The sequence below is a fragment of the Phytophthora infestans genome, genomic scaffold (assembly GCF_000142945.1).
Source record: "Phytophthora infestans T30-4 supercont1.12 genomic scaffold, whole genome shotgun sequence".
Lineage (NCBI taxonomy): Eukaryota > Oomycota > Peronosporomycetes > Peronosporales > Peronosporaceae > Phytophthora > Phytophthora infestans.
In genome coordinates, this window is record NW_003303747.1 from 2413581 (window position 1) to 2437057 (window position 23477).

Below are 23477 nucleotides of genomic sequence, written 5' to 3' on the forward strand. Positions count from 1 at the left end.
GGAGGGAGGCGTACGTAGCGGGAACATGAGTTACCTCGTACATTTAATCTCCATTCTCAGTCTTTCAATGGTTTACTTAGCGAAGAGGCCGGACCGGTCTGGATTTGATCTTTCCCGCCGATCCTGCAGTTCATCCAAAATCAGTGCATTTTGTGATTGGCCAGTTGAACCTGTATGTACCATAGCAGATATGGCGGGGTATTACGTAAATAGGTGACGCTTACTTTGAGGGACTTCTGTATTGGCCTTTTCGGTAATTCGGTAACCTGCGTCCCCATATTACCTAGCGTCAGCAATTCGCTCGCACATCGTTGCAGTAGCCACAAACGTCCACATTCAGTGTCCTCTTGAAACAGATGACGGCACTCTGACCAAACGTCAATGTAATGAGTCACGGCTCCCCCATCGCTGGCGTCACGTCTCCTTTACCAAGCCGTGTTGTCATTGCAGAAGGGGGGGGGATCGGACTCACTACAGCCTTAGCGTTGCTGCAGAGCGGCTTTAAGCGTGCCAGGATCGTTGCGGACAAGTTCGATGCCACCACGATGCCACCACGATGCCACCACGTCCCACGTCACTGGAGGGCTCTGGGTGTCCTTTGCGCTACCCGACGGAATAGATACCAGCCGACCTCGCAAGTGGTGCGAGGTGACGTACGCGTGGCTGGACACGCTTCGCAAGGAGAAGGGGGAGAGGCTGGGCATTCATATTGTCCCGGGCGTCGACATGTCCGCCCGTTGGAGCGCCGCAAACGATGAGTGCGACGCATGTTGATTTTCTAACGGCATAGACAAATCTAAGCTATGGTGATACGCGAATAGTTCCTCCATATTGTGCCGAGAACGTCCGTCTACTAAGCCAACAAGACGCTACTAAAATTACGTCTGGAGCGATGCACGGCTTCGCGCTTGACGCACTCATCTAAACCCAAAGTACGTTGGCTGCTTGGTACGAAGATACTGACATCGTTAACGCTCTTGTCTTGGATAGACCTTTCATGCTGTGGCTTCACGAGGAAGTCGCTAAGCAGGGTGGTACTTTCGAGCAGCGTCGTGTCATTTCTCTTGACGAGGAACCGTGCGACCTACTGGTGAATTGTTCCGGTGCGAAGTCAACAATCAATCCGACAACTGTAAGGTGGGCTGATGCACTGGCTGTTGTTGCAGGACTGGCGGCGAAGGAACTGGCTGGATACGACACGGTATTTCCGTTCCGCTGCCAGATCATCAACGTGTTTCATTCAAAGCCGAACGAGCCCAAGGTGTCGGTCGACAAAGATGGACAGCACGCGTACATCATCCCTCGTCCGGATGGCGACGTTGTGTTGGGAGAGACAGTGCAGGAGCATAACTGGAGTACAAAGAACAAGGACGATGATGTTGACGGGGTGTGGGAGCGGTGCTGTCGTCTATGGCCTGAAGTTCGTAACAGCAAAGTGATTGACAAGATGGCGGGCCTTCGACCAGGTCGCACTGGAGGTGTGCGTCTTGAAATGCAGGCCACTGCGACTAAACAGAAGGCGGTAGTGGTCCACAACTACGGCCACGAGGGATCAGGCCACACCCTGCACTGGAGCTGTGCTCAGGACGTGGCTAAGCTGGCCAAACAGCGCTTCAAGCTGAAGGCAGAGAATGTACTGAGATAAAGATATTCTCAGACTTTATGTTCTTATACGAAGAGTTTATTCGAACTTCTTCAGATCAGCGTGACTCCACTCCTTAATACCTTCCGCACCGCTCTCATAGTCGGATACCATACCTTTGGCCACAGCCTTCACCGTGATCTGGTATGACTACAACAACACAAGTGTAAAGCTCATGCCCAGATCCTCACAGCCAACAACGAGTACGTACCCCCGGAATCATCCAGCCGAACATTTTCTCAGTTCCTCGCAGTAATTCTCCACGCTGCAGCATTCCCGGTCGGAAGATGGACGTACGCTGGAACTTCATTTGCTGCACTTTGTCCTCCACTTCGCCCTTTGTCTGGGGATACAGGAACCAGCTGTCCTTGTTGGCGCCCTGAGACGTCAAAAGACCCAAATACGGGACGTCTGCGGCTTTGGACAGCTCGGCGAACTTGGTCACGTACTCCAGATCCACTACAGCAACATATGCATTCGTTAGCGCAACTTTAGCTCAAGAATCGGCCCTGGACGATGTCATTATACCTTTGCGGAAGGCCTCAGCAGAGCCAGCGTCTTTGCGGGTCGTGCCCAGACATGAAAAGGCAGCGTTCACCTTGTCTGAAGGCTTGATATCAGCCTCCGAGAGACTGTTGAAGTCCACCTGCCGAACTTCCAGCTTGCTCTTGGCCGCTTCCGCGTCCAACGACGGGAACGTCGAGCTCCAGGCTGACTCGGGGACGTCGCGACGCGCTAGAGCGATGACCTTCGAGCACTTGGCAGAAGCCACGAGCTCGGAAACAAGGTCGCGGCCGACGGCGCCAGTCGAGCCAATCACGAGCGCAACGTACGAAGACATCGGAGAAGATCAGTACCGGTAAATGAAGGATAAAGTTTTGCACAAAAAGCGTTTCTGCGACATGTGGCAGTGGCTCGCAATCATTCTAATAACATCTATCCATCAAAAATCTGCTCCCGCAAATTAACATTTTAGCTTAATAACTGGGAGCAAAATTGACTATCAAGCATAAATACTTCAGTTCTACAAAACAAATGCCAAGCCCAGATACTTCTCTGTCTTCAATATGTAGCAGCGAGAGTCAGCTACATGCGGAGGGAGCTGGGAAACGTCAATTTCACTGGGTAAAATATGGCATCTATGTCTGGCCACTTCTACCTGCTATCGTGTCAGTCGTGTTAGACAGCCACAGAAATCGGAAAGTATAGTCGTAGCCTGTACACTGGATGGTTAAAATCTTCTGATTCACAGCTAAGACTATCTTTTAATTTACGTACCATAGTGCTGCAGAGACGCTTGCACATTGTAAAACACCCAAAATACAAGCCTCGTCTGAACTCCGGAGTATTGTTTCTCCAGAACAAAAGCCAGCTGATGCATCGGCGAGAGACCCAACTTGCGCTGCAAAATAAATGCCAGAAGTAGTAGCGACACGAGCTGGAGCAAGCAGTAGAACATGACGTTTTCCAGCGTCTGCATCAGCTCGCTTTGTGTCATTCCGTGCAATTGTGAGTAAAACTCGCGATTTGGCAGTTGATAAGTGGCAAACATGTATAATGCTGTAGAAGTTCAAGACACAGAAACTTAGCTCCCGGGGCGCAATAGATGACCGTAAATTACTTACAGAAGACAAGCGGAACGACAACCTCGACATAGTTGAGGAGGAGGAGAAATTCAGCCATGTACAGCAACGTCTGCACTTTACGGGTATACCTTAACTTGACTGAGAGCTTTTGTAGCGATTTCCCCGCAGACTCAACCGCTGAACCTTGATGCTGTCATGTTGTTTGCTCGCGGCTACATGCACAGGAAGAGATGCCACACAAGAAGCGTCCAAAATTTTGTTCCTACTGGATTTTACCAGCTCTGGGGATCTTCTTTCTATAGCTATGTCGGTTGGTATACGCTCAAGCTCAAGATTCAGTGAAGTTTCGTTGTTTCGAGGATTTGTATCGTTTTCCACTAGCATCGTTATCCTGTCCAATGTATTAGGCTTTCGATTGTCCGCTTTCAAGCCAATCGACGTGCAACAACTTTCCCCATTTCTACCTCGATCGATTCGCTGCTCCAACTCCCTTAGACCACGACGAGTAGACTCCATATCACGCATGGAGAGCAATATCATGGTGACGTCAACACACATGAGCTCCAACGTTGTCCAGACCGATGGGGAGTTCTGCATACAGTAGGATACAAACAGCGCATTGAACACTTCGACGTTGAACACGATAACTTCAGGCATCTCGTCGGTGAGATGAACAACTGTTCGAGCGAAAACGTTTCTCATGGCCAGCTTAATCACAGGTAATAATAACGCGAATACCATCTGACTTCTATCCGGCAGCGTCGTGAAAATGTAGTAGTATGGAGGGTAGATAAATTCTAGAATCACCTGACACACCCAAACCTTGATCACATTGTTGATCATAATCTCGGCTCCTGGGGTATCACGGATCTGGTTCCTCCATTCGATTACCATCGAGATCGAGATTAGGATTATCCATATTGGCGTTACCACCACCAGAGAGAATGGCATGGGAAATCCGATAGTAATTGCAAGTGTGAAGAGAGTGCCAACGCAAAGTGCTGATATCCAAATAGCATTCACGATGGCTCGCCAAATAGGGTACAGGAGAATAGGAGCACTTATCCGGAATTGATGAATGCAGATGAAGGTTAGTACCGAGGTGATCAGGAAATCGCGAAACAAGAAGAGTTTATTGGCCGAAACTCCCTCAGCAGGATCCGCGAGGGGGAGAATGTCAACTAAGACGGTCACAAGTAAACACGGGAGTGGGGTCGATTATCGAGCTTTACCGGAAAGGGTTACATTTGAGGGATACGAACAAGCTTTTTGTTAATGCGACCTGCATAAAAATGAATATTGAAAGATTTTGCAAGAGCTCATAATATGAGCTCTTGCATATTATGAAGTGTATGGCTGGATTTCAGATGCTGAGGAATCAAGTAGCTCATTTTACTGAAAAACATTATGGGCTAGAAACGGGATAGTGCAACTTGAGGGCTCCGAACCAGACCGCCATCGTTCTTGCAGACTTTTGGAAGGGGGTTACAGACAGAGGTCGAGAAAATAAATTAATTTGTTAATAATGGGATGGAGGACTGCCCGTAGATAATTGGGTAATTGATCAGTGACTTTTAGTAATCTACATGAATATACCGCGTGCTCGTAACTACTACCCCGACATCAGTACTCTACATGCTCCATATTATAGTAGCCAGCTAGCAAATTGTTTATCCGAGTGTTAGAACGTCGTCTTTTGGACAAATGGAGCGTTGGCGACTGTGTGATCGCACGTTGTAATGGATTCCAGGGTTTCCAGCTTGGGATCACCGTAGTGGAACATCGATCTTGATGATGGACATCCAGATCAGGAGCTGAGCGGAAGACTCAGTCACCGAGTAATGTCGACAGTGAAGATCACAGAAGGGTCCAAAGGTGTCCGACGTCAATCAGCTGCGGACAATGGGTGCAGCTCTGTGATCTCGGTGAGCATGTTGTGCCTTAAAAAATATGTTTTGGGATTTAGTAAGCCCAACAGCATGTTTCCTTTGGTGCGTTGCATGTACATTCTCAGCAGTCTGTCCACGACAGTCTGTCTCTATCTTTGGGTTCACCTTGGCGAGCACGGGCGGGTTAGAACCAGACTCACGGTCTCCCAAGGAGCTCACTTTCCAATCTTTCAAATCACCAACACTTTAATACATTCGGCTACTATTTCCGTGCGGGTTGGCCCCCGCATCACTGTGTTGGCGGTTTTGGGATTCGGACCCGGGAAACACTACACACGTGTCAGAAATGTGAAGCACACGTAGATCTCGTACTTGTCCAAATGTAGCTTACATGCTTGAAACCCACCAACACTGCTGTCCTTCTCAGCTTTGATTCCTGTTTAGCAGAAGAAATAGCCTGACGACCCGGAATGGTCTTCTTCGGGGGTGCCGCCGCAACATCGTCGCCGTTTGCCTCTCCTTCGGTCCACCTATTAAAATACGACACACTTACCATTATTGACCCACAACCTTAATAACAGAAAGAGCCCAGTGTCATTGTGATCACGCCAAGATTATAGGCAGTGGCGGCATAGACTCTACTCGCTACCGGCGGGTGAACTGTGGCGTAGTATGACCAGTCGAGACCTTGGTGAAGGGTGCGCGGGATCTGATCATAGCTAAACCGACAGAAATTTGCTAAGTGGTGCGAACACGAAGGCTTTTCAGGGTGTTGCAAATGAGTGGAGAACTTTCGAAGTAGCAGCTTGACAGAAAGCAATAATAACAAATTAGACCAACAGGGAAGAAAAAGATTAATGCTATCTCTTTTTTATGAACTTTTTAATAAATGGAAGATTTATTTTAGCTAAAACTCGACAAAGGAATACTATTGCGTGGAAACAAATAAATGGCCTTTACTTTCAGCAGGTACTATATAGCGGGTTCGGTCAGTGAAATCTGCAGCGCTGATGCCGCAGAGAGATTCCTTAATCAGAAAATGTGAGGGACAAACGTCAATACATGTATTTTTAATAAAAATTGGTAATTTTTGCCAAATATTCGTGTGTACACCCGAACAAAAACTTAAGCAAATTATTTTGGCGAAGGGTGCAATTCGAGATGATTGTTTTCGCTCAAAGCGTCTCCTGGCAAATGAGCCTTCGTCGCTAAGTCACTAGCGCGCTTCTTTACTTGTCTGCTTTATTTCGCCCTGAATTGCCGTTTCTTATTTCAATGCCTATAATTTTATTTTTATTTATGCAAATTTGCGCCTTTACCAGTGATTATTTTATTAGCCATCTGTAATTTTGAGTGTGCTTTTGATAAAGCGGTACGAAACGTACGGATACAACAAATGGGAAGCCGGGCCACAGATCAACACGATTTTGCAACTGGGTTTCAAGATTTTACTGATTCAATGCATGCCTGGATTGAAGGTAGGTTCTTCAAGCAGGCCACCGCTCGGGAGGAAGTCCTTGTGCGTAACAGCGTGCCACAGGAAGCGGCTATGAGCTTAGCTACAATTTGTAGCCTGCAAAGCATAGATCAGTAGTACTGCTAGTGACAGTAGTGCACCGAGATTCTCGAGAGCCGTCCAATTTGGTTTCTATTACTCTGTCTAACGCCTCTCTATACCGGTATAAGACAGAGGGGTAGCTTCCTCATTTATCCTTCTAAAATTGCCATGACTCAATAGTTAGTTAAAATTCATGATAAGTACCGGTACAGGTGGAATACAGAGCACGTACCGGTAAGGTGCAATACTCACTCTCAGTATCCAATAAACCTAGGAGGGCATCTGGTGAATCCCAGGTCGCAAAGACAATCACAGGATGACCAATCGACGATTTGTTTGTATCGGTGACCTGGCGATCAGGAATTATTTCTGAACTTGCTCGCTCAAGGCAACAGCGCGCCAGCACTAGCTAAATTATGCGTGTGCGCTTCGTCATTCTAGCCACTTTGGCCTCTCTGCTCGCAAGTACCGACGCCAAGTCCACAGACTCCGTTGTCAAGAAGAAAATCACAATCACGAACCCAGACGCCAGCGAAGCGGTTGAGGGGGTGTATCTCCAACAAGGCAAGAACAAATACGTGGTTTTCCGTCTCAGTGACGACGAAGATGTGCCCAAAGAGGAACTCCCTGAGGACAACTCAGATTTGCACGGCAAGGAAGAGCGAGCCGTTGGTGTGAGCGCTGGCACGACGACGAAGCTCAAGAAACAGTTTTCAGGGGAGTATAATACGTGGTGGAACAAGGTTCTCTGGCATTTATTCCGCAAGATCACCCCGGAAGACTACCGTCCTCACTAAATCGGCCTGTAACAGTCTCAGGTTACTTAGATTGCAAACAAATTGAGTATCTCGCAATGCATGTTATAATATACGCTTCACATCAAACGACTCTTTTAATACTAGTAATATGGTAACGATTGACTCGCCCTATAATAGTACTACCGGTAGAGTTGGTGTGATAAGTACTACGTCGTACTACTGTATACTCCGTAAGAAAATCAAGAGGTTTGGAGCACTTAACTCTACTTATGACAAAAATAATGTACAAGCAGCTACAGTATTTCCACCTGCAGAAAGAGGAGACCAAAATACGTCATAACTACTTCGTGGTTCCACCTCATTCCATTGTCTCAATTGTGCTCTTCAAATGTAATTGCATTAAACGTCATCAATGACCGTCATGGTCTCCTCATAAATAAATGATGGCTCATTATTTATTATATTGCATGTACTTCGAAGTACAATCGTGCCACAGCACATGCAACCTGCATGAACAGAACACAACGACGAATTGTGGCATGCAAGTGCGAGGATCATCGGCGGTCTGCCTCATACTTCAATATCATCAGAAGTTTACAGCAAGTAAGATGTTTGAGCATGAATGTTAATTTAAACTCGACCTTCACGTACCACAAGGAGGATCTGTTCTGGATGAAAGAAATGCAACAAGCCAAGAAAACCCTCAAACTCTTCTACAGTCCACTTCGCTAGCACTGGACGATGCATTCAGTTATGCCAAGAACATTGCTGCACTCGAATATGACTGAAATTGCAAGAAAATATAAAGCACTTGAAACAAACACGAGAGATTTAAAGGAATTAATGTTTGTCGTTCAGGTTTTAATAAACCTTTGTAGCCTTCTTTACAGCGCTCTGCCGTCGTCCTGCATGACAAATTCAAGCTCTTCGTAAGCTGCACGTTGCATCTCCTGCGTCACTCGTAGCTTCGCAATCAGCTCCGCCTCCTCCGCCTCCATACTGTAAATCTTCTTCTCGGACAGCAATCGCTTCTCGTGCTCCTGCGCCAAATTGTCTCGAGCTTTGTTGACCAGCTCCTTCTCGTAGCTCTTCTGCACCGCCTGACGCTGACGAATGACGCGTCTCTCCTTGTCTCGGATCTCCTGCGAACGCTCCGCCAGCCACGACCGATCCATCTCCCGTTGTTGCCTAATGTGGTGCAAGTTGGTCTTCCTCTCCGCTCGTGCGTCCTGTACGAGCTGAGCACGTTGCGAGGTGTACCCCGCAATGACTTGGTTGCGACGTTCACGTGCCGAGGACTGCACTGCGGTATTGTACTCGCGTTGAGCCTTGATGTCACGTTGCATCTGCTCCAGAGCCTCTTGTTTCGCGCGTAGCTTGTCTTCGTTGCGCTTCTTGACAGCTTCGATCTCTCGAGCGCGTCGTTTAGCTTCTTCGATCCGCTTCTGGGCTCGAACGTCTTCCGCTCTGAGGTGAGCGAGGCGGTTGGCGAGGAGCTGCGCGTCATTCTCAGCTTGTTTGCGCTGTTTCTTAGCATCCAACATGGCGCTTTGTAGCTCCGAGTAAGCTTCATCCTGTTGTTGACTACGACAAGACACGGCAAGGGACGAGTGTGCTGAAGCGGCAGGGGCGTCGTCAATGTCGTCTGCATTCTCCTCGAACCATTCGAGGAATGTCAACTTCGAGATCTCGCCAGTAGCATTGGGATCCATGTCGTCTAGTGCACGATCCAAGACCTTCGGGGCGGCGTTGAAGCCCATTTCAAGTAACAAGTGACCAAGATGTTCCGTGCCAAAAGTGCTATAGAAAAATAAAAGACGTTATTACCCAAGTTGTCGTCCTAAAGACTTTTAGTCGACGAACCCGTTGCTAGTGGCGTATTGGGCGAACAGCGCGTCGAAGTGAGGAGTCTCGCTGTCATTCGCGAGCTCAGCATCCCGAATATTGTTCTGATCGTCCGCCATCTTCCTAGAGAAGATCGAAGTGCTCTTGTGGGTTCGATGGGGGTATTTATCATGCAGCTAAATTCGTAACAGCTAAAAAAAAGTGGGCTAAACCATGTTATTTTTTACGGTGCTTTAACATTTTTCTATCCTTGACGCCAAATAGCATCCGACATTTTGGCCACGTCCACCATCTCCGCTGCGTCGTGCACACGCAAGATGTCGACTCCTTGCTCGATGGCAGCGCAGCATGTGGCAGCGGTACCCCAAGCTCGGTCTTTCGGGTCCGGGCGACCGCAGATCTCGCCGATAAAGCCCTTGCGAGATGAACCCACCTATATTTAAGTCGTTAGTGTTGAGAAAATGGAGCGAAGGAGATTTAAACGTACCAGCAAAGGAAGTCCGTGGCAGGTTTGCTTAACCGTCGACAGGTTCCGTAGCAGCTTCAGGTTGAGAACGCGAGCTTTGGCAAATCCGATGCCTGGGTCCAGGACGATGTTCCAGCGGAAGATCCCAGCCGCCTCAGCAGCCGCCACACGTTCGTTAAGAACGTCGCTAACTTCAGTTACAACATCCTCGTACTCCTAACGCACACAGGTAACAATAACGTTGGTATCTTAACAACAATCTGCGCTGTCGGAGGACGCACCTTGAGTCCAGTCATAGTCTTCGGCGTGCCTCGCATGTGCATCAACACAATCTGCATACTCACGAACATGGTAACAGTTAAATAAAATTCCAACTTATAGTATCAATAAAAAAAAACATAAAACTTACTGGAACTCGTAGCTTCGCGACAGTAGCCAACATTTCAGTGTCGTTTAGCCCAGCAGAAATGTCGTTGACGATGTTCGCTCCTGCTTCAATCGCCTGTCGAGCAACTTCCGCCTTCGTGGTGTCGATAGAAATGGAAATCTTGCTCTTCTCGCGAATGCCACGAATCACCGGCAGCACGCGACTCAGTTCCTCGTCTTGCGTCACCGACTCCGCTCCAGGACGACTCGACTCGCCGCCAATGTCAATAATATCCACACCAGCTCGCGCCATCTCCAACGCCTTCTGCACTGCAGCAGCCGCCGTCTCGAGCTCCGCTCCGTCACTAAAACTATCGGGAGTGACATTCACGATCCCCATGACGAACGTCTTACTCCCCAAAGACCACGGTGTGTTCTTATCCACAGGGAGCATCGGTACTGGAGGCACATAACGCTGTTCCTCAGCTTGTAATGTGTCGTACAGCTGCTGCATTGACTGCTTCAACACAGGGTGCATCAAGTCTGACAAAAAAAATAAAATATTTGAAATAGTTAAAAATATATATATATATATATGACTGCGCACTTTACCTGGAGCCACATCACATAGAGGAGCGAGTACAAAATCTCGTTCAGCGATGCGCTCGTGGGGGACAATCAATGGTCCTTCTTCCGTGTCCGTCTTGAGGACCAGGTCGTCGTACAGTAAAATGTCCACGTCGATGAGTCGGGGTCCCCATCTGTTAAGTCCGCATTGAATTAAAGTTGTTTTACCTTGTCACCATTCGATTAAGTCCGCACCTGAGTGATGGCGTGCGTCCGATCTCCCGCTCGATGGTCTTGAAGGCCCCGAGTAGTTCTTTAGGTTTGAGGTGCGTGCGTAGTCTGGCTACGATGTTGAGGAAGGCAGGCTGGTCTTCTACGTATTGCGGCGCTGTAGTGTACAGGCGGGAGGTCGCTTCTACTGGGCCAACCGTTTGTGTCAACATGGCCAGCGCATTCTCCAAATTCGCCACTTTGTCACCTTGTGGATTAAAAAAAAAGGGTTAGCCTGAGGATAGAGCAATACAAGCAAGAAGAACGGACACACCCAGGTTCGTGCCAAGCGCGGCGTACACACGCGCCGATGGAGCCATCTTGGTGAACTGCAAACCAAGGATTATTGAGGAATCAGATCTGATAAGCTTAAATTTAAAAAAAGGGTGCAAGCTCAAAATAGTGCAAATTGAATGCTCTAAAGTAGTCCTTCTAAATTCTACATTCTATGCATCTATATTTTCAGTAGGCATCACAGTTTAATAAATAACCTCGTCGCTCTGGGGTTTGTGCAGGTAGCGGATGTGGAGGGTTAAACGCTAGTGTCTATGTGTAACGATGACAAATGAGGATCGGAGTCGGTCTAGCAGCATACGACATCTAGGACGGTGGCCACCGACTTACTCGAAACTCTCCACACTTCGTAAGCTATTTCATTTCATAAACTTCATTATTACCTTACAGCACTCTCGAAAGATCGATATAAATCGTGCCCAGGCTTACAAAAAAAGTATTGCTTACAAGGATTGCTAGACGAATACTGACGCGAAAGTTCCTTTTTCATGTTACTGTTAAAAGCGGTACCAGTAAGAGTTCAAGATTACCTAGTGGCCGAGCTTTGATTACTATTAATAGAATCGGAAAGTGGGCCATCTCACAGTTGCTAGACGTCCTAATAATAAGCTAGACACGCCCGTCTATCTAGCAGCAAAATTAAATGGATCTAACTCGCACATGCAGCTTTTTGCAAACAGCGAGCCAATCGGAAGCTTAATAACGGAGGGGTAGGGTTAGCATGAAGCGAGATGTTGGATTCTACTTCGACATGGATTCTACATGTATTTGTTACTTTCTTAAGCTTTCTAGAGAAGCCTTGTTTCCTTATTTCTGGCAAAAATAACTCAGTTTTTATTGTCAACAAGTCATCCACGTGACTAAGCGTGAGCAAAAAACGGATTGTTTCTCCGTACAATCCTAAAAATCTGGTTGACGGGACCGGTTGCTCTTATTTTTGTTTTTTCATTAAAAATACCAGAAGTGTTGTTGTTGCATCCACGTTAATAGCATGTTCAAGCGATCACTTCATATCCGGATACGGTTGCCATCCGTTTGTGTCCATGGTTCTGGGTTCATCTTTAAGCAACACGGTACCGGTAAAAAAATTACTTCAGAGTATATTGGAGGCAGACTTCAGAAGTAGCAGCTAGTTTCTTCTGATAACCTGTCTTTGTATGAATGACTAAATTAATTTAAAAATACTATTTTAGCTGGTATTGCAACAATGAGCACGTACCTGGTACGGGTGGTGAGGCGGGGACGCTACTCAACAATGCATACTGTACCAGTTGTTGAAGTCGCCGATGCATCGAAATACTAGCAAAAAGTAAAGCCGACTGGTATCCTGAATAGGGCCCAACATGTACTAGACCATCTGTAAAGCTAGCACGGCACGTGCCCAGAGTGTTAAGTCCAGGGCCACAAAAGTTGCGATAGGTTAGGAAGTCGTGTAAACGACTGGAAAAACTTTACAATGTCAACAAGTCAAAGAAGAAGTTGGCCAAGCAACATGAACTCACTTTCCTTTTCTCCTTCTACAGCATAAATCCATCCAACCAATATGCGCATCACTTTTGCTCTTGCGCTGCTCGCTGCCCCCGCACTCGTGTCTGCGACCCTGGACCCATGTAGCTCCAATTCGAAGGGCAAGTGTCCCAGTGCCTACAGCTGCACTGTGAGTCACAGTGCAGCTGTAGTCACAGTCTGTGACCAAAGTCTCCAAGGCTATTCAGGCGGCTGAGTGCTCGCACAACACTCGCACCTTCAAGACTCAGACCTTTGCTGTCTTCGTGACGGATCACCAGTACGACGGTAACAACGGCTACCCGTACGGCACGTGCTCAGCGAACACGTGCGACTCGCCGACGGCGGACGAGATGGAGGACAACGACGACTGCTGGACGTTCTTTTGGAGGTAAGAGTTTTTTTATATTTTCTCGAGGAAACTGCTCATACTAACGAACTACTGTAAACAGTGGTAATGGTACCGACAGCGATGTGGGAACGGGTTGCATCAAGGACCCCACAACAGGAAAATGCGGGTGCGAGAACTCGGACGGCGTCTTCGTGGCCGATAGCAGTAGCTGTGTCTGAGGCACTGTCGCGTCAAGTTTGATGTTGTAAATCGACGTCCGATGATTTGGTTGTGGCGAGTGTTCATACATGTAGTCAAACAAATCATTTCGTAAATTTCGTTTCGTCTACAAAAAGTTTTCTTTGCTGACGAAACGCGTTAGTGCAACATAGCTTTGTTGCTGCAACTTTTTTTAAAACAATGCGCAACTTAGGAGCTCGTATTTCGAAATCTGACAATGGAATACGTCGCTCTCGTCCAGGGCGCTACAGGCGCGGTCGGCCGCGATTTAGTGGCCGAGCTGGTCCAAAGCCCATCGTGCACTAAAGTGATCGCTCTCACACGCCGGGAAGTCCCTGAAACTCAATGGGGGGAAGCATTTCCTTCGATGGACGTGTCTGCAGCTCAGAACAAACTGGAAATTATTCCTGTTGACTTTGAGGAGCTGGGTCGCGACTGGAACAAGATCCCTGTCAGTGTCGACGCTGCGTTTTCGTGTTTGGGCACGACTCGCAAAGATGCAGGCTCGGCTGAAGCTTTTCGCAAAGGTCCACGATGATTCTGGATATTAAAGTTAAGGGTGAAATTAGGGAACTAAACTCTGGGATATTTGAGCAGTCGATTTGGAGTATGTGACCAAGTTTGCCGAGCTGGCAAAAGATGCGGGAGTGCCGTATTTCGGACTGCTTACAGCCAGTGTAAGGGGTCATCTCGAGTGTATTATTGCGTCAAGAGGGAGATTGAATCAGCTGAGTCTAATTCGGCCTACTTTGTCGCAGAATGCGGACAAGGACAGTTGGTTCCTTTATCCACAGACGAAAGGGGAAGTGGAGGAAAACGTTAAGAAGATGGAATTTGAGCGGACGTCGATTTTTCGACCGGGACTTATTGATCGTGGAAGTCTTGCTCGTACTGTAGAGTCGCTGGCTGGATATCTGTTACCAAGCGTAAGTTGACTTTTTGACTCGCCTAACTTTTTTGTGATAACTAAATGTGGTGCTGTTTCGTCAGATTACGACCCGTGCCATCGCGAAGGGAATGGTTGTCGACTATGAAAGCGGTGACAATGGACTGAGAGAGTGGAGCAACGCCGATCTGAAGCATCAAGAGTCTGGACCTGCGGTTTCGGGGAAACAGTCAGAGCTGTAGGGCAGAAATTTTGTAAGTGAACTTGTCGCTGCAGTGTGCGCACCGAACATGCGCTGGATATTAGACACTGGGTTTGACAATGAACATGAAAAACAAATCGTCAGAGTGCTGCTTTCATTGTGCGCTGATATTTTGTGCTTTGTTCGAAGAAAAAAAAAACGTTAAAAATTAGGTGGATTTTGCTTTCGAGAAGAATGATCTGTAGTCCGATAAGGGTCCCTAATTGTGCTTTGACGCGTTGTCGGTGCTGTGTTGAAAACTGCCTAAGCGTTTCAAGTCATTAAACAAAATCATACGAAGTACAGTAGTATTACTTCACTAATGAGAGGATAGAGGTCAGTTTATCTTAATTTTGTAAGCAAGCTGTCCCTTTCAACAATTTTATTTGGAGGGAATTACTATTGGGGATATCAAAACAGAGAGGATCGTCTGTAGGTGTCTAAAGTATTAATAGACTGTAAGCTCCTTTTTCGGGCTACGCGACGACCATTGCAGCCCCCGCTTCGCTGCGGGTGCCAACGGTCTCTCTAAGCTCTCATTTTTTATGGTAAGGTAATGTATGTGGTCTACATGTAGTGTTCCACAGCCGTTTGAGTTTGTCTTGTGTGTAACTAGCAAATGCTTGGCATCCCTGACACAATTGCTTGCTTTTTTCTAACACTAACAAATTGGTTGAAAAATGTGGAACGGTTGCTTGATAAAAAGATTTTCACTGTTAAAGTTTGCATGAAAAGTTGGCAGTGTCGCAAGTTGATAAGCTACAGTCAGCACGACACTGGGGGGGGGTCTTTTAGTGACGACAGGTTTCACATGTCAATACATGTATCGGTTCAGGTCCAAACGACACGAAAGAATCTATCTCGTAAAAAAGTGGGAAAATACAAACACAAAAAATTGCAAAAAACGCTCAAAAAATTGCAAAAAACACTCGTTTTTTGCAATTTTTTGTGTTTGTATTACCTTCGTTGTCAAATTCATAATAGTTCCGCCCAATCAGCGACGACTACGAGTTGAGGAGGAGACTTTGGTCCTGGAGGTGACTTGGCGTCAGCAAAAGCGTCATGAGGAATGCGCTGGTTTCGCTGGTGTTTCTGAGCATCGTCGGCGCGACGGACGCGCTATATTTCAACGTGGCGAAGGAGGTATCGCATCAGGTTGCGACGCCGTGTAGCTGAGTTGCTGCTAATGTGGTGCGGTGTGACAATTGGGCAGCGACATCGCTGCTTCTTAGTCGATGTGCCCAAGGAGACGACGTTCCGAGCCGAGTACGAGTCTCCAGACACGACGGATGTAATGGTAAGCAGACAACGGAGATGGCTTACGAGTGGCACTGACTGGAGATGGGTGGCTGAGTGTAGAAGACCGTTGTGTCGTTCTACGCGCCTGATGTGAGCAAGGGGGAGGACGAGAAAAAGCTAGTGAAGAAAGAGGCGGCTAGCCAAAAGGTAGACTACAAAGTACTGAGTATTGAGAGCTGCGTGAGTACTGACGTACTGATTTTACGTGAAAGGGAGCCACTTCGTTCACGGCGCAGGAGAATGGACCTCACTGGGTCTGCGTCAGTCTGGACTCGTCCAACTACGCGCTCCCAGACGACGCTTCGATGGTGAGCTATTTTTCGTTTTGGCTGGTAGTATAGTCGTGCCCTCTCTGACAAAGAATGGATGTGTGCGTACTAGCGGTTCGCGTTGAAGCTCAGTATGGGCACGAGCCATGAGGAGTACCAGAATTTGGCCAAGAAGAACCAGATGGATGATCTTCACTTGGAAATCATGAAGCTGCGAGATCGCGTGAGCGCTATTCAGCGCAATCAAGACTATGCCAAGGTCCGATGTTCTGTAGACTGTACTATAGTTCGACGCCTCACCAGGAACGACTTGTTATGCTTTTTTTCTTCTTGATACAGGAGAAAAGCATGACGCTACAGTCTTCGATCGAGAGCAGTAATCAGCGCGCTACTTGGGTGTCTGTGCTGCAGGTAAGACAAATGATCTTCGCCACAAAATGGAATGTCGTCACTGAGCTGGTCCATGTCTTCAGATTGTTATATTGCTCGTCACGGGCTTCTACCAGGCCAAGCATCTTCAGACCTACTTTCATAAAAAGAAACTGGTCTAAGATCGCTGGTTTAAGAGTGCTGACGAGCTTCAAGTCCTTTTAAACGCTCGGTAGTGGGTTTCTTGTGCTGCGTGATCTAGCGAAATGACAGCTTCGCTTTCTCTGCGAACCATCGAACCATTACCGAACACGTTCCCTAAGTTGCCTGTTACGTAGTTAATGTTTAACCAACGACTATCATAATGATATGAGCATATCAGTAAACTTATGAGAAACGCCAGCAACACTCATGAAATACAGGATTGGAACTGCTAGTGTTCTAATTTAGAAATGGAAGGATCATATTATGATCGTTCCAGCGTACCGAACGGGGTCTAGGCGACAAGCTACCCAGTAGACCTTGACAACACGCGCCATATTTGCTCCCCAAGATGCTGGTGGCATTCTGAACCCACCTTTTTCTTGACATTTTGATTAGGTATTTAGTGCCGCTTTGAAGTAAAACCTTTTACTTTTATGTGATTCAAGGTGACTACATGTATAATTATTGAAGTCACCTTTTTGGAGCGTTAGGGTCCTAAAATGTCCTATTTGTCCTAAAAACGATCTATATTTTTCGCAAGCAGGTAGTGGTACAGCCGTTTTCGCGCCCTCGGATCTTTGATAAACTTCCGGATGCATTGATCCTGAATCCAAATGAAGTATTATTTGCAAATTCTATATGGTCCACCCCCGCGAAAACGGGGTGGAGTACTGAACTTGAAAATCGTACCGTAAACCACGATCTCAGTGCAACAGTTGTAAAAAGTTCCATAGCTAAATTGCTAGCAAACTTTGCACTTTTACGTGGTAAAAAGAAATATGTCCATCAAAATGCAAACATGCGAAGATTGAAAAAATGTGATGACTTTTTTTTTTCAAGCGTGAGTCTATATAACTTTTAGAGCCGCACTTTTTATTTTCCCGATTTTATGGTCTTTACGCTGTTGCATTGAACCGTGGTTAACGGTTAAACTTAGATAAAGACAAGTCTAATTTTAGGACAAATAGGACAGTTTAGGATCCGTTTAAAACGTGCCACTACATGTTTAAAAGGGCTTAATACGTAGTACTATCGACACCTACAATTCTACAGTAGACTCAGTACCGTACATCTAAGAACGAAAGACGACACCATGCCGGACACACTCTCATTTATTATACATCTGCTGCGTGCGGTACTCGCTTCTTCTGCTTACGCACACCAGACAATTTTTTTGCCTTGTGGAAAGTATCCCAGTACGCTGTGAAGTACGCTACCAGATCCTCGCCTCCTTTGTTACCGGGTCTCAGCTTTTCGAGGGCAGTTTTAAAGGAATCTGGGGCGAATCCTTTCTCGACCAATGCCTTGAGTTCGTCCAGCACATTGTCCTGGAATGCCTGCTTGACCTTAGATACCTCATCCTTCGATTTACCCTTGGTCAGCTTTGTCATCATGGCGTTGATCTTGCGCTGTTCGATGAGTTTGGCTATCTTCGCCGAGAACCAGGTATTACCACGCTCTTCATCCGATGCATCACCCGTTTGTCTCAAACGGCGTTGAAAATTGAGGTGTGTACTTGCAGAGTCGATGCTTGAAGCAGGCTCAGCATTTACAGCGATAATAGCCGATACACCGTGCAAGCTAGCAAAAATAGTGGCCACAACAGCGAGAAGGATGGCGATCGCACGCATATCTTGTATGTTGTTACCGGTTTCGTACGACTTCTGACAGGCGATTTCGAGAATGATCCTTTTGATTCAGTTCTGTGGTGCCACCAGCCTGCCTGGTACACACCCCGCCAGTCATGCTTGTGTTGTCTGTTTGTGCGCCGATGTTCGGTACGGTCGTTTTGACAATTCGAATAATGGCCTATCACAGAGTGTGTGACAGACTATAACCAGATCCCATCTGATGATGGAAGAGTCCGTAAGTTTCTTACCGCATCGCCTGTCGTAGGGTTTGCGAAGGCTGGGAATCCCAGTGGGATATGTAAGCTTCGAAATTATTAATAATAACTTATAGGCTATTTGTTACTTTACTTTTTGCGGATTTCACACAATTATTGCTTTTTAAGAAAAAGATAATTAAAACATTCTTCGAGCATTAGTAAAATTCACTAGACGCATCTCCTGCTCCTACTTCGCAATTTTGAACTTGTTCAGTACTGTAAGAGATAAAAAATATCATGTGTGTGTCATTGTTAAAAGATGTTTTAACCCTTTCGTGAACGCCTAGTTTTGACTTCGTTTAATTATACCATGCAAGCCAAGACGATAAGGCGTCAAGTGGGGCATTTTGACCCTTTTCATAATTCACGGTACTTCGGTGTCTAGATCGCTTGTGACTTCCATTTGCTTTCTGGTTCCAAAACTAGAGCGAAAGGGAGCATTTTGACCCCTTTCATCAGCTACGGTACTTTTTTGTAGGCATATTTTTATTGGTTAAAAAAAACGTTTCGCTCAGGGAAATGACAGCGCTCGGGCATTGGACAATAATCAACCGAAGATGGGTAAAAACAGTGACTTTGAATCCCACTCCACATCATGAAATCGATGGGATAGCGTGCATAATCATTGGAAGGCTGGATAGCACCTTTTGGTTGAGCTTCATCCTGACCTCTTGATATCGCAGTTTACTTCGACATGGTAAGATACTTCGGCACTGTGTATTAATTCGAAGGGGAGACTAAAACTCTATGTAAAAGTTGGTGCGTAAATATCTTGATTTCAGTAAGTAAATGTCAAACTATATTTCATCCCTCCTGTTTCACCAGAACTGAATTGCGTCCGTCGAGAAGCCTTTGGGCAAGATGGAGAGTTGGCGCGAGGACATCGACCGCAGTCGTGAACGTAGAGCAGGGGGTTCGTCGCAGGATAACCATGCGCCACTGATAGATAGCGCGCCGGTGACAAGGCAGGCTGGTGGTGTTCTGCTACATAGTATCGTTGATGGAGCTGGTGGTGAGCAGATGACGGTGGCTGGACAGGATGAGGGAGCCAGCACCGCAGTCACCAACAACGCTATTCAAGATTCGAGGTCACAACAAGATGGCGTTGAAGCTGCATCTGCTGCTGTAGCCCCCGACTCAGCGAGGCCTCGAAAGCGGGGAAGGTCGAAGGGATCGACAAACAAGCCAAAGCATGGCGCGGATGCGACGGAAGCGTCAAAGCCCAAAAGCGGCCGCCCGAAAGGATCCAAGAACAAGCCTCGGTGTAATCTTAGTGCTGCTATGAATTATGAAGCGGCAGTATCACCCCCACATATAGCTGCTACAGTTGAATCCCGCATCCAATCTTCGGCTCATGATAGTGAGATGGATTCGACATCTACAGATCTCATACCTACGCGCTCTCAAGCTGAAGTGCCATCTCTGAGCCTGCGCGCTGCAGCTCCGCCATCACCCGCATCTTCTCAGGCACCTTCGGTTAGCGGCAACCAAGTCTCCGCTACACCGCCGCCTGTGTCGGATACACGCCGAAGATCATCAGATCAGTCGCCCTCGATTGCCGCGTTATACGTGAACACATTAGTGGCGTTTTCACCAGCGAAGGAACGTTGGGTTTCGTCAAAGAAGTACGTAGGTGTGGGAACGCCTACATCATCGGAAGAGTGTGTCGTATTGTGAAAGGATTGTATCAAATTAGATAGCTGGACTCTCAATTCAAGTCGCATGTTGAGAATTTGACACTTAGCATGATCCAACGTGGAAACACGAACTACACCTCACTGCACGGACACGCAACTGGGCCGGGTTGGGGGCAGCTCTGTGCTGTTGGTCCCGGAGAAGTTATGCAGATTGACGGTTCTGATGACGGATTAGAGATATGTATGGAAGCCTATGAACCACCAACACTGCGACCAAGCACTGTTGCTGAGGTGGAGGCTATGAAAAACTTTCGCTTTGACCCATAAAGTCATATGACGGAGCCAACCGACCTGTAGCATCATGCCGACATGTCCACGACGACCAGCATCCGCCCAGAGCTCCGTCATATCTTCGAGCACTCCGCGTCATCGAGCTTTTTTGTATATATCGCGGTATCTTTCTGGCAACAAGTCGTCGGAGAGATGAACACAAATGCTCACCAGAATAACATGTCGATTGGAATTCCATTCACGATACGAGAGATCATGACCTTCTTAGGCATTCTATTCTACATGGCATTGATCGACAAAGGCGAATTTAGCAACTACTGGGGAACTCAGGTCGAGGATTCAATTTTCGGAGGCACTTCCGTTGGCCTAGACAGTATCATGCCACTTCGCCGCTTCAAGCAGCTTCGCCAGGCATTTACGTTTCAATGTGTTCCTCCTGATGGAACAAACGAAGACCAAGCAGCCCGTATCCGACCTCTGCTCAATCTTCTGAAGTCGACTGGGTCGAAGTACGTTGAAGTGGGTAGGGATGTGGCTTTGGACGATGCCAGTGTTGCGTGCCACTCTAGGCTTGGAAATCCACTAATTGTGTACAACCCGATGAAGCCCGTGGGCAAGTATCACTTTCGGATTTATATGCTCTGCTGCGCTACATCGTGGATCTCGCTCAACTTTCGTCCGCATTGCCGCAGCACTATCAATGACCGTCTTGCTGGTGTAACGACACCTGAAACAGCACTTACGGAAGAGCTATCGGAATCCTCGGTTATACAGCAGTGCGCTCTAGAAGTGGTCCACCCAGTGTACGGCTCACGGCGTGTGGTGAACTCCGACAATTACTACACCTCGGTTCAGTTACTGGAGGCGTTGAAAGTGAAGGGGTTGTATTCGCGAGGCACAGTTCGCAAGTCTAGCGCCCATTCCCTCCGTCACGTGCTCATTGAGAAGAAAGAATGCTCTCGTGAAACATCGCGGCAAGCAGTGTCGAGCCCGCACAACATTGTAGCTGCCTTGTGGTTTGACAGCGCGATAGTTAGCGTGATTTCTAACGCGGATGCATCTACACTAACGACAGTGCAGCGTCAGGTTAAAGCAGAGAAAATAACGTTTAGTGCTCCAACATGCGTTAAGGAGTATAACACCTACAAGCAAGGGGTAGATCGACTTGATCAAATTCGTGGTCGATTCTCTGTGGCGGACGGGCATTCATTCGAGAAGTGGTACAAGAAACTTGGATTGGCGCTAGTTGATGTTGCACGAGCTAATGCATTCTTGACACGCAAGCTCGCCGTCGATATGAGCACAGACCGCGATCCGCATCGAGACTTCATGGTTCAACTGATCCCAGAGCTGTTCACGGGCAAGTGGAAGGAGGCTCTAAGCGAGAGGGTGATGCTTTTCACGGATACCCAACCAGCCAACGTAACAAGTCCTCAGTCTCCTGTGAGTGAGTATGGAGTGTAGGAAGAGAAGGTGTGGATGACGTTGCTGGAAGTCCTCTGAAGCGTTGCTCGGCAGTGTCCTCGAAGCAGCTATTCAGAGAAATGAGCCGCAAGCGTCGCTAATGTGTGGTTTGCCGGTGGGAAGACCGCTATGCGACTGAAGCTACGGACTACTGCGTAATGCACGGGGTGAGCTTGTGCCAAGTAGTTCATACGGCAGCTCCAAAGAGCTTTATGTGTCCTCACGTAGCGTGGACCTGTTGGGACAAGTACCATCGCTACTACCTTCCTCGCCAGCTCTACTCCAACAAAGGCAAAGTGCGCACCAGCTCTGAGCTATACAAGTTGAAACAGCAAGGCAGTGCTACCAACAGAACAGCAGTGTGCTCACTTGTCGTTTGAGTAGATGTAGGTAAATATCTAGTTTTTACTTTGCAAAAATGTTTGTAAGTGACTTGGTTTTATTATGGAAATCACGTATCAATGAATGAGCTGCAGCATAGCATGCGCTGACGTTTTACTCTAGAAATGCAACTACAACACTTCTCATTCATTGTACGTTGACTTGTAAATGTAAACCTCGAGAGGATCGGATTTCCAGCTGCATGGGAACCCCGACAACCTTTTTTGAGACTGAATGAGGGGCAGAAGAGGTTGAAACAGAGAGTGCGGTGGCGCGGACAGAAATTCATGCAACTCAGCAGGAAGCGGATATCTGACATATATTGTAGTTGTTGCTTGACATGTTCGATCACAGAAGACTCGAAAATTACATTGTTCCAGTACACGATTGTGACTTCTGCGAAGGGTGACATACTCCCGAGACGCATATCGCGGACATCCTTACAAATAAATGGAGCCCGGTCACGAAAAGCCCAAGCAAACAAACTTTGGTTGATGGCTTGAATTCCTGCAGTCTGCCCGTGTTGTTGGGGTTCAATTCCGACGGCACGGTAAACATTCGTTGATAGCACCACTTGGGCCACAACGTTCCCGAGCCCAGAGCCAATGTCAACGAATATATCACGGTCATTGATGTCCTCCATCTCGTCCAACAGCATACTAACTCTAGCAGGAAGAACCTCGCCAACATTCTTGTGGGTGGAATGGCCGTCATACGCTAGAACCAGCTCCCTTGGAACATCACCGAATATCTCAGCCAAAGCTTCTTCAGTAGAAGACGAAGAGAGCGAAGGCGTCTGCGTTGAAATTAGTGTTCGTGGTGACAGAGGTTGATCTACGAATGGTGGTGATGGATGGAGCTCTGATATCTCGATATTTGGGGACAGCGTTTCTCCTCGTAACGGATTGAGCGCTCTGCGAGATGATGACCTTGGTAAGTGTGGAGCAACCGCTAATGCTCGGAGCCGCCGCATGACGGCTGACGGCCTTCCCCGTGGCCGCTCAACTGGTGTAAAACAATTTGGTGGGAAGTCTGCCAACGTGGTTCCGTGCATTCGCTTCAGCGATCGGAGACGCTGCTGCAGAGAGGCCGGCGCGTGTCCTGTTTGGCGCATTCTGAGGGCAACGTCGCGCCAGGGCACCCTTCGGCATGCACCCTCGTAGCAGCGCACTATCTGTACAAGCTCTTTATCGTCGTCAAAGGTGAATGAGGGGCGCACCATGCTGTAGC

At 47.5% G+C, this 23477-nt stretch overlaps 9 protein-coding genes across 9 annotated transcripts; 5 read left to right on the forward strand and 4 right to left on the reverse strand.

Moving 5' to 3' along the window:
• Positions 1–534: 534 nt before the first annotated feature.
• Positions 535–1419, forward strand: PITG_08125 (uncharacterized protein; the record flags this gene model as incomplete). Its single annotated transcript, XM_002904249.1, has 4 exons — positions 535–758; positions 991–1103; positions 1167–1355; positions 1397–1419. 4 exons carry the CDS (start codon positions 535–537, stop codon positions 1417–1419), a joined length of 549 nt encoding a protein of 182 aa, XP_002904295.1.
• A 262-nt stretch (positions 1420–1681) lies between these two features.
• On the reverse strand, positions 1682–2483 carry PITG_08126 (oxidoreductase htatip2-like protein; the record flags this gene model as incomplete). Its single annotated transcript, XM_002904250.1, has 3 exons — positions 1682–1792; positions 1854–2101; positions 2171–2483. The coding sequence occupies 3 exons, from the start codon at positions 2481–2483 to the stop codon at positions 1682–1684; spliced, it is 672 nt and encodes a 223-aa protein (XP_002904296.1).
• Positions 2484–7091: 4608 nt separating this feature from the next.
• PITG_08127 (uncharacterized protein) lies at positions 7092–7559 on the forward strand (the record flags this gene model as incomplete). The annotated part of the gene is made up of 1 exon (XM_002904251.1): positions 7092–7559. The coding sequence occupies one exon, from the start codon at positions 7092–7094 to the stop codon at positions 7470–7472; it is 381 nt and encodes a 126-aa protein (XP_002904297.1).
• A 758-nt stretch (positions 7560–8317) lies between these two features.
• PITG_08128 (uncharacterized protein) lies at positions 8318–9397 on the reverse strand (the record flags this gene model as incomplete). The annotated part of the gene is made up of 2 exons (XM_002904252.1): positions 8318–9233; positions 9297–9397. 2 exons carry the CDS (start codon positions 9395–9397, stop codon positions 8318–8320), a joined length of 1017 nt encoding a protein of 338 aa, XP_002904298.1.
• Positions 9398–9522: 125 nt separating this feature from the next.
• On the reverse strand, positions 9523–11267 carry PITG_08129 (folic acid synthesis protein fol1, putative; the record flags this gene model as incomplete). The annotated part of the gene is made up of 7 exons (XM_002904253.1): positions 9523–9711; positions 9766–9960; positions 10026–10076; positions 10154–10653; positions 10723–10871; positions 10933–11155; positions 11222–11267. The coding sequence occupies 7 exons, from the start codon at positions 11265–11267 to the stop codon at positions 9523–9525; spliced, it is 1353 nt and encodes a 450-aa protein (XP_002904299.1).
• A 1517-nt stretch (positions 11268–12784) lies between these two features.
• Positions 12785–13142, forward strand: PITG_08130 (uncharacterized protein; the record flags this gene model as incomplete). Its single annotated transcript, XM_002904254.1, has 2 exons — positions 12785–12898; positions 12948–13142. The coding sequence occupies 2 exons, from the start codon at positions 12785–12787 to the stop codon at positions 13140–13142; spliced, it is 309 nt and encodes a 102-aa protein (XP_002904300.1).
• Positions 13143–13535: 393 nt separating this feature from the next.
• PITG_08131 (oxidoreductase htatip2-like protein) lies at positions 13536–14352 on the forward strand (the record flags this gene model as incomplete). Its single annotated transcript, XM_002904255.1, has 4 exons — positions 13536–13845; positions 13916–13995; positions 14077–14248; positions 14309–14352. 4 exons carry the CDS (start codon positions 13536–13538, stop codon positions 14350–14352), a joined length of 606 nt encoding a protein of 201 aa, XP_002904301.1.
• A 1155-nt stretch (positions 14353–15507) lies between these two features.
• On the forward strand, positions 15508–16564 carry PITG_08132 (uncharacterized protein; the record flags this gene model as incomplete). The annotated part of the gene is made up of 6 exons (XM_002904256.1): positions 15508–15588; positions 15659–15742; positions 15805–15924; positions 15957–16052; positions 16126–16272; positions 16487–16564. The coding sequence occupies 6 exons, from the start codon at positions 15508–15510 to the stop codon at positions 16562–16564; spliced, it is 606 nt and encodes a 201-aa protein (XP_002904302.1).
• Positions 16565–17701: 1137 nt separating this feature from the next.
• Positions 17702–18217, reverse strand: PITG_08133 (secreted RxLR effector peptide protein, putative; the record flags this gene model as incomplete). The annotated part of the gene is made up of 1 exon (XM_002904257.1): positions 17702–18217. One exon carries the CDS (start codon positions 18215–18217, stop codon positions 17702–17704), a length of 516 nt encoding a protein of 171 aa, XP_002904303.1.
• Positions 18218–23477: the final 5260 nt, after the last annotated feature.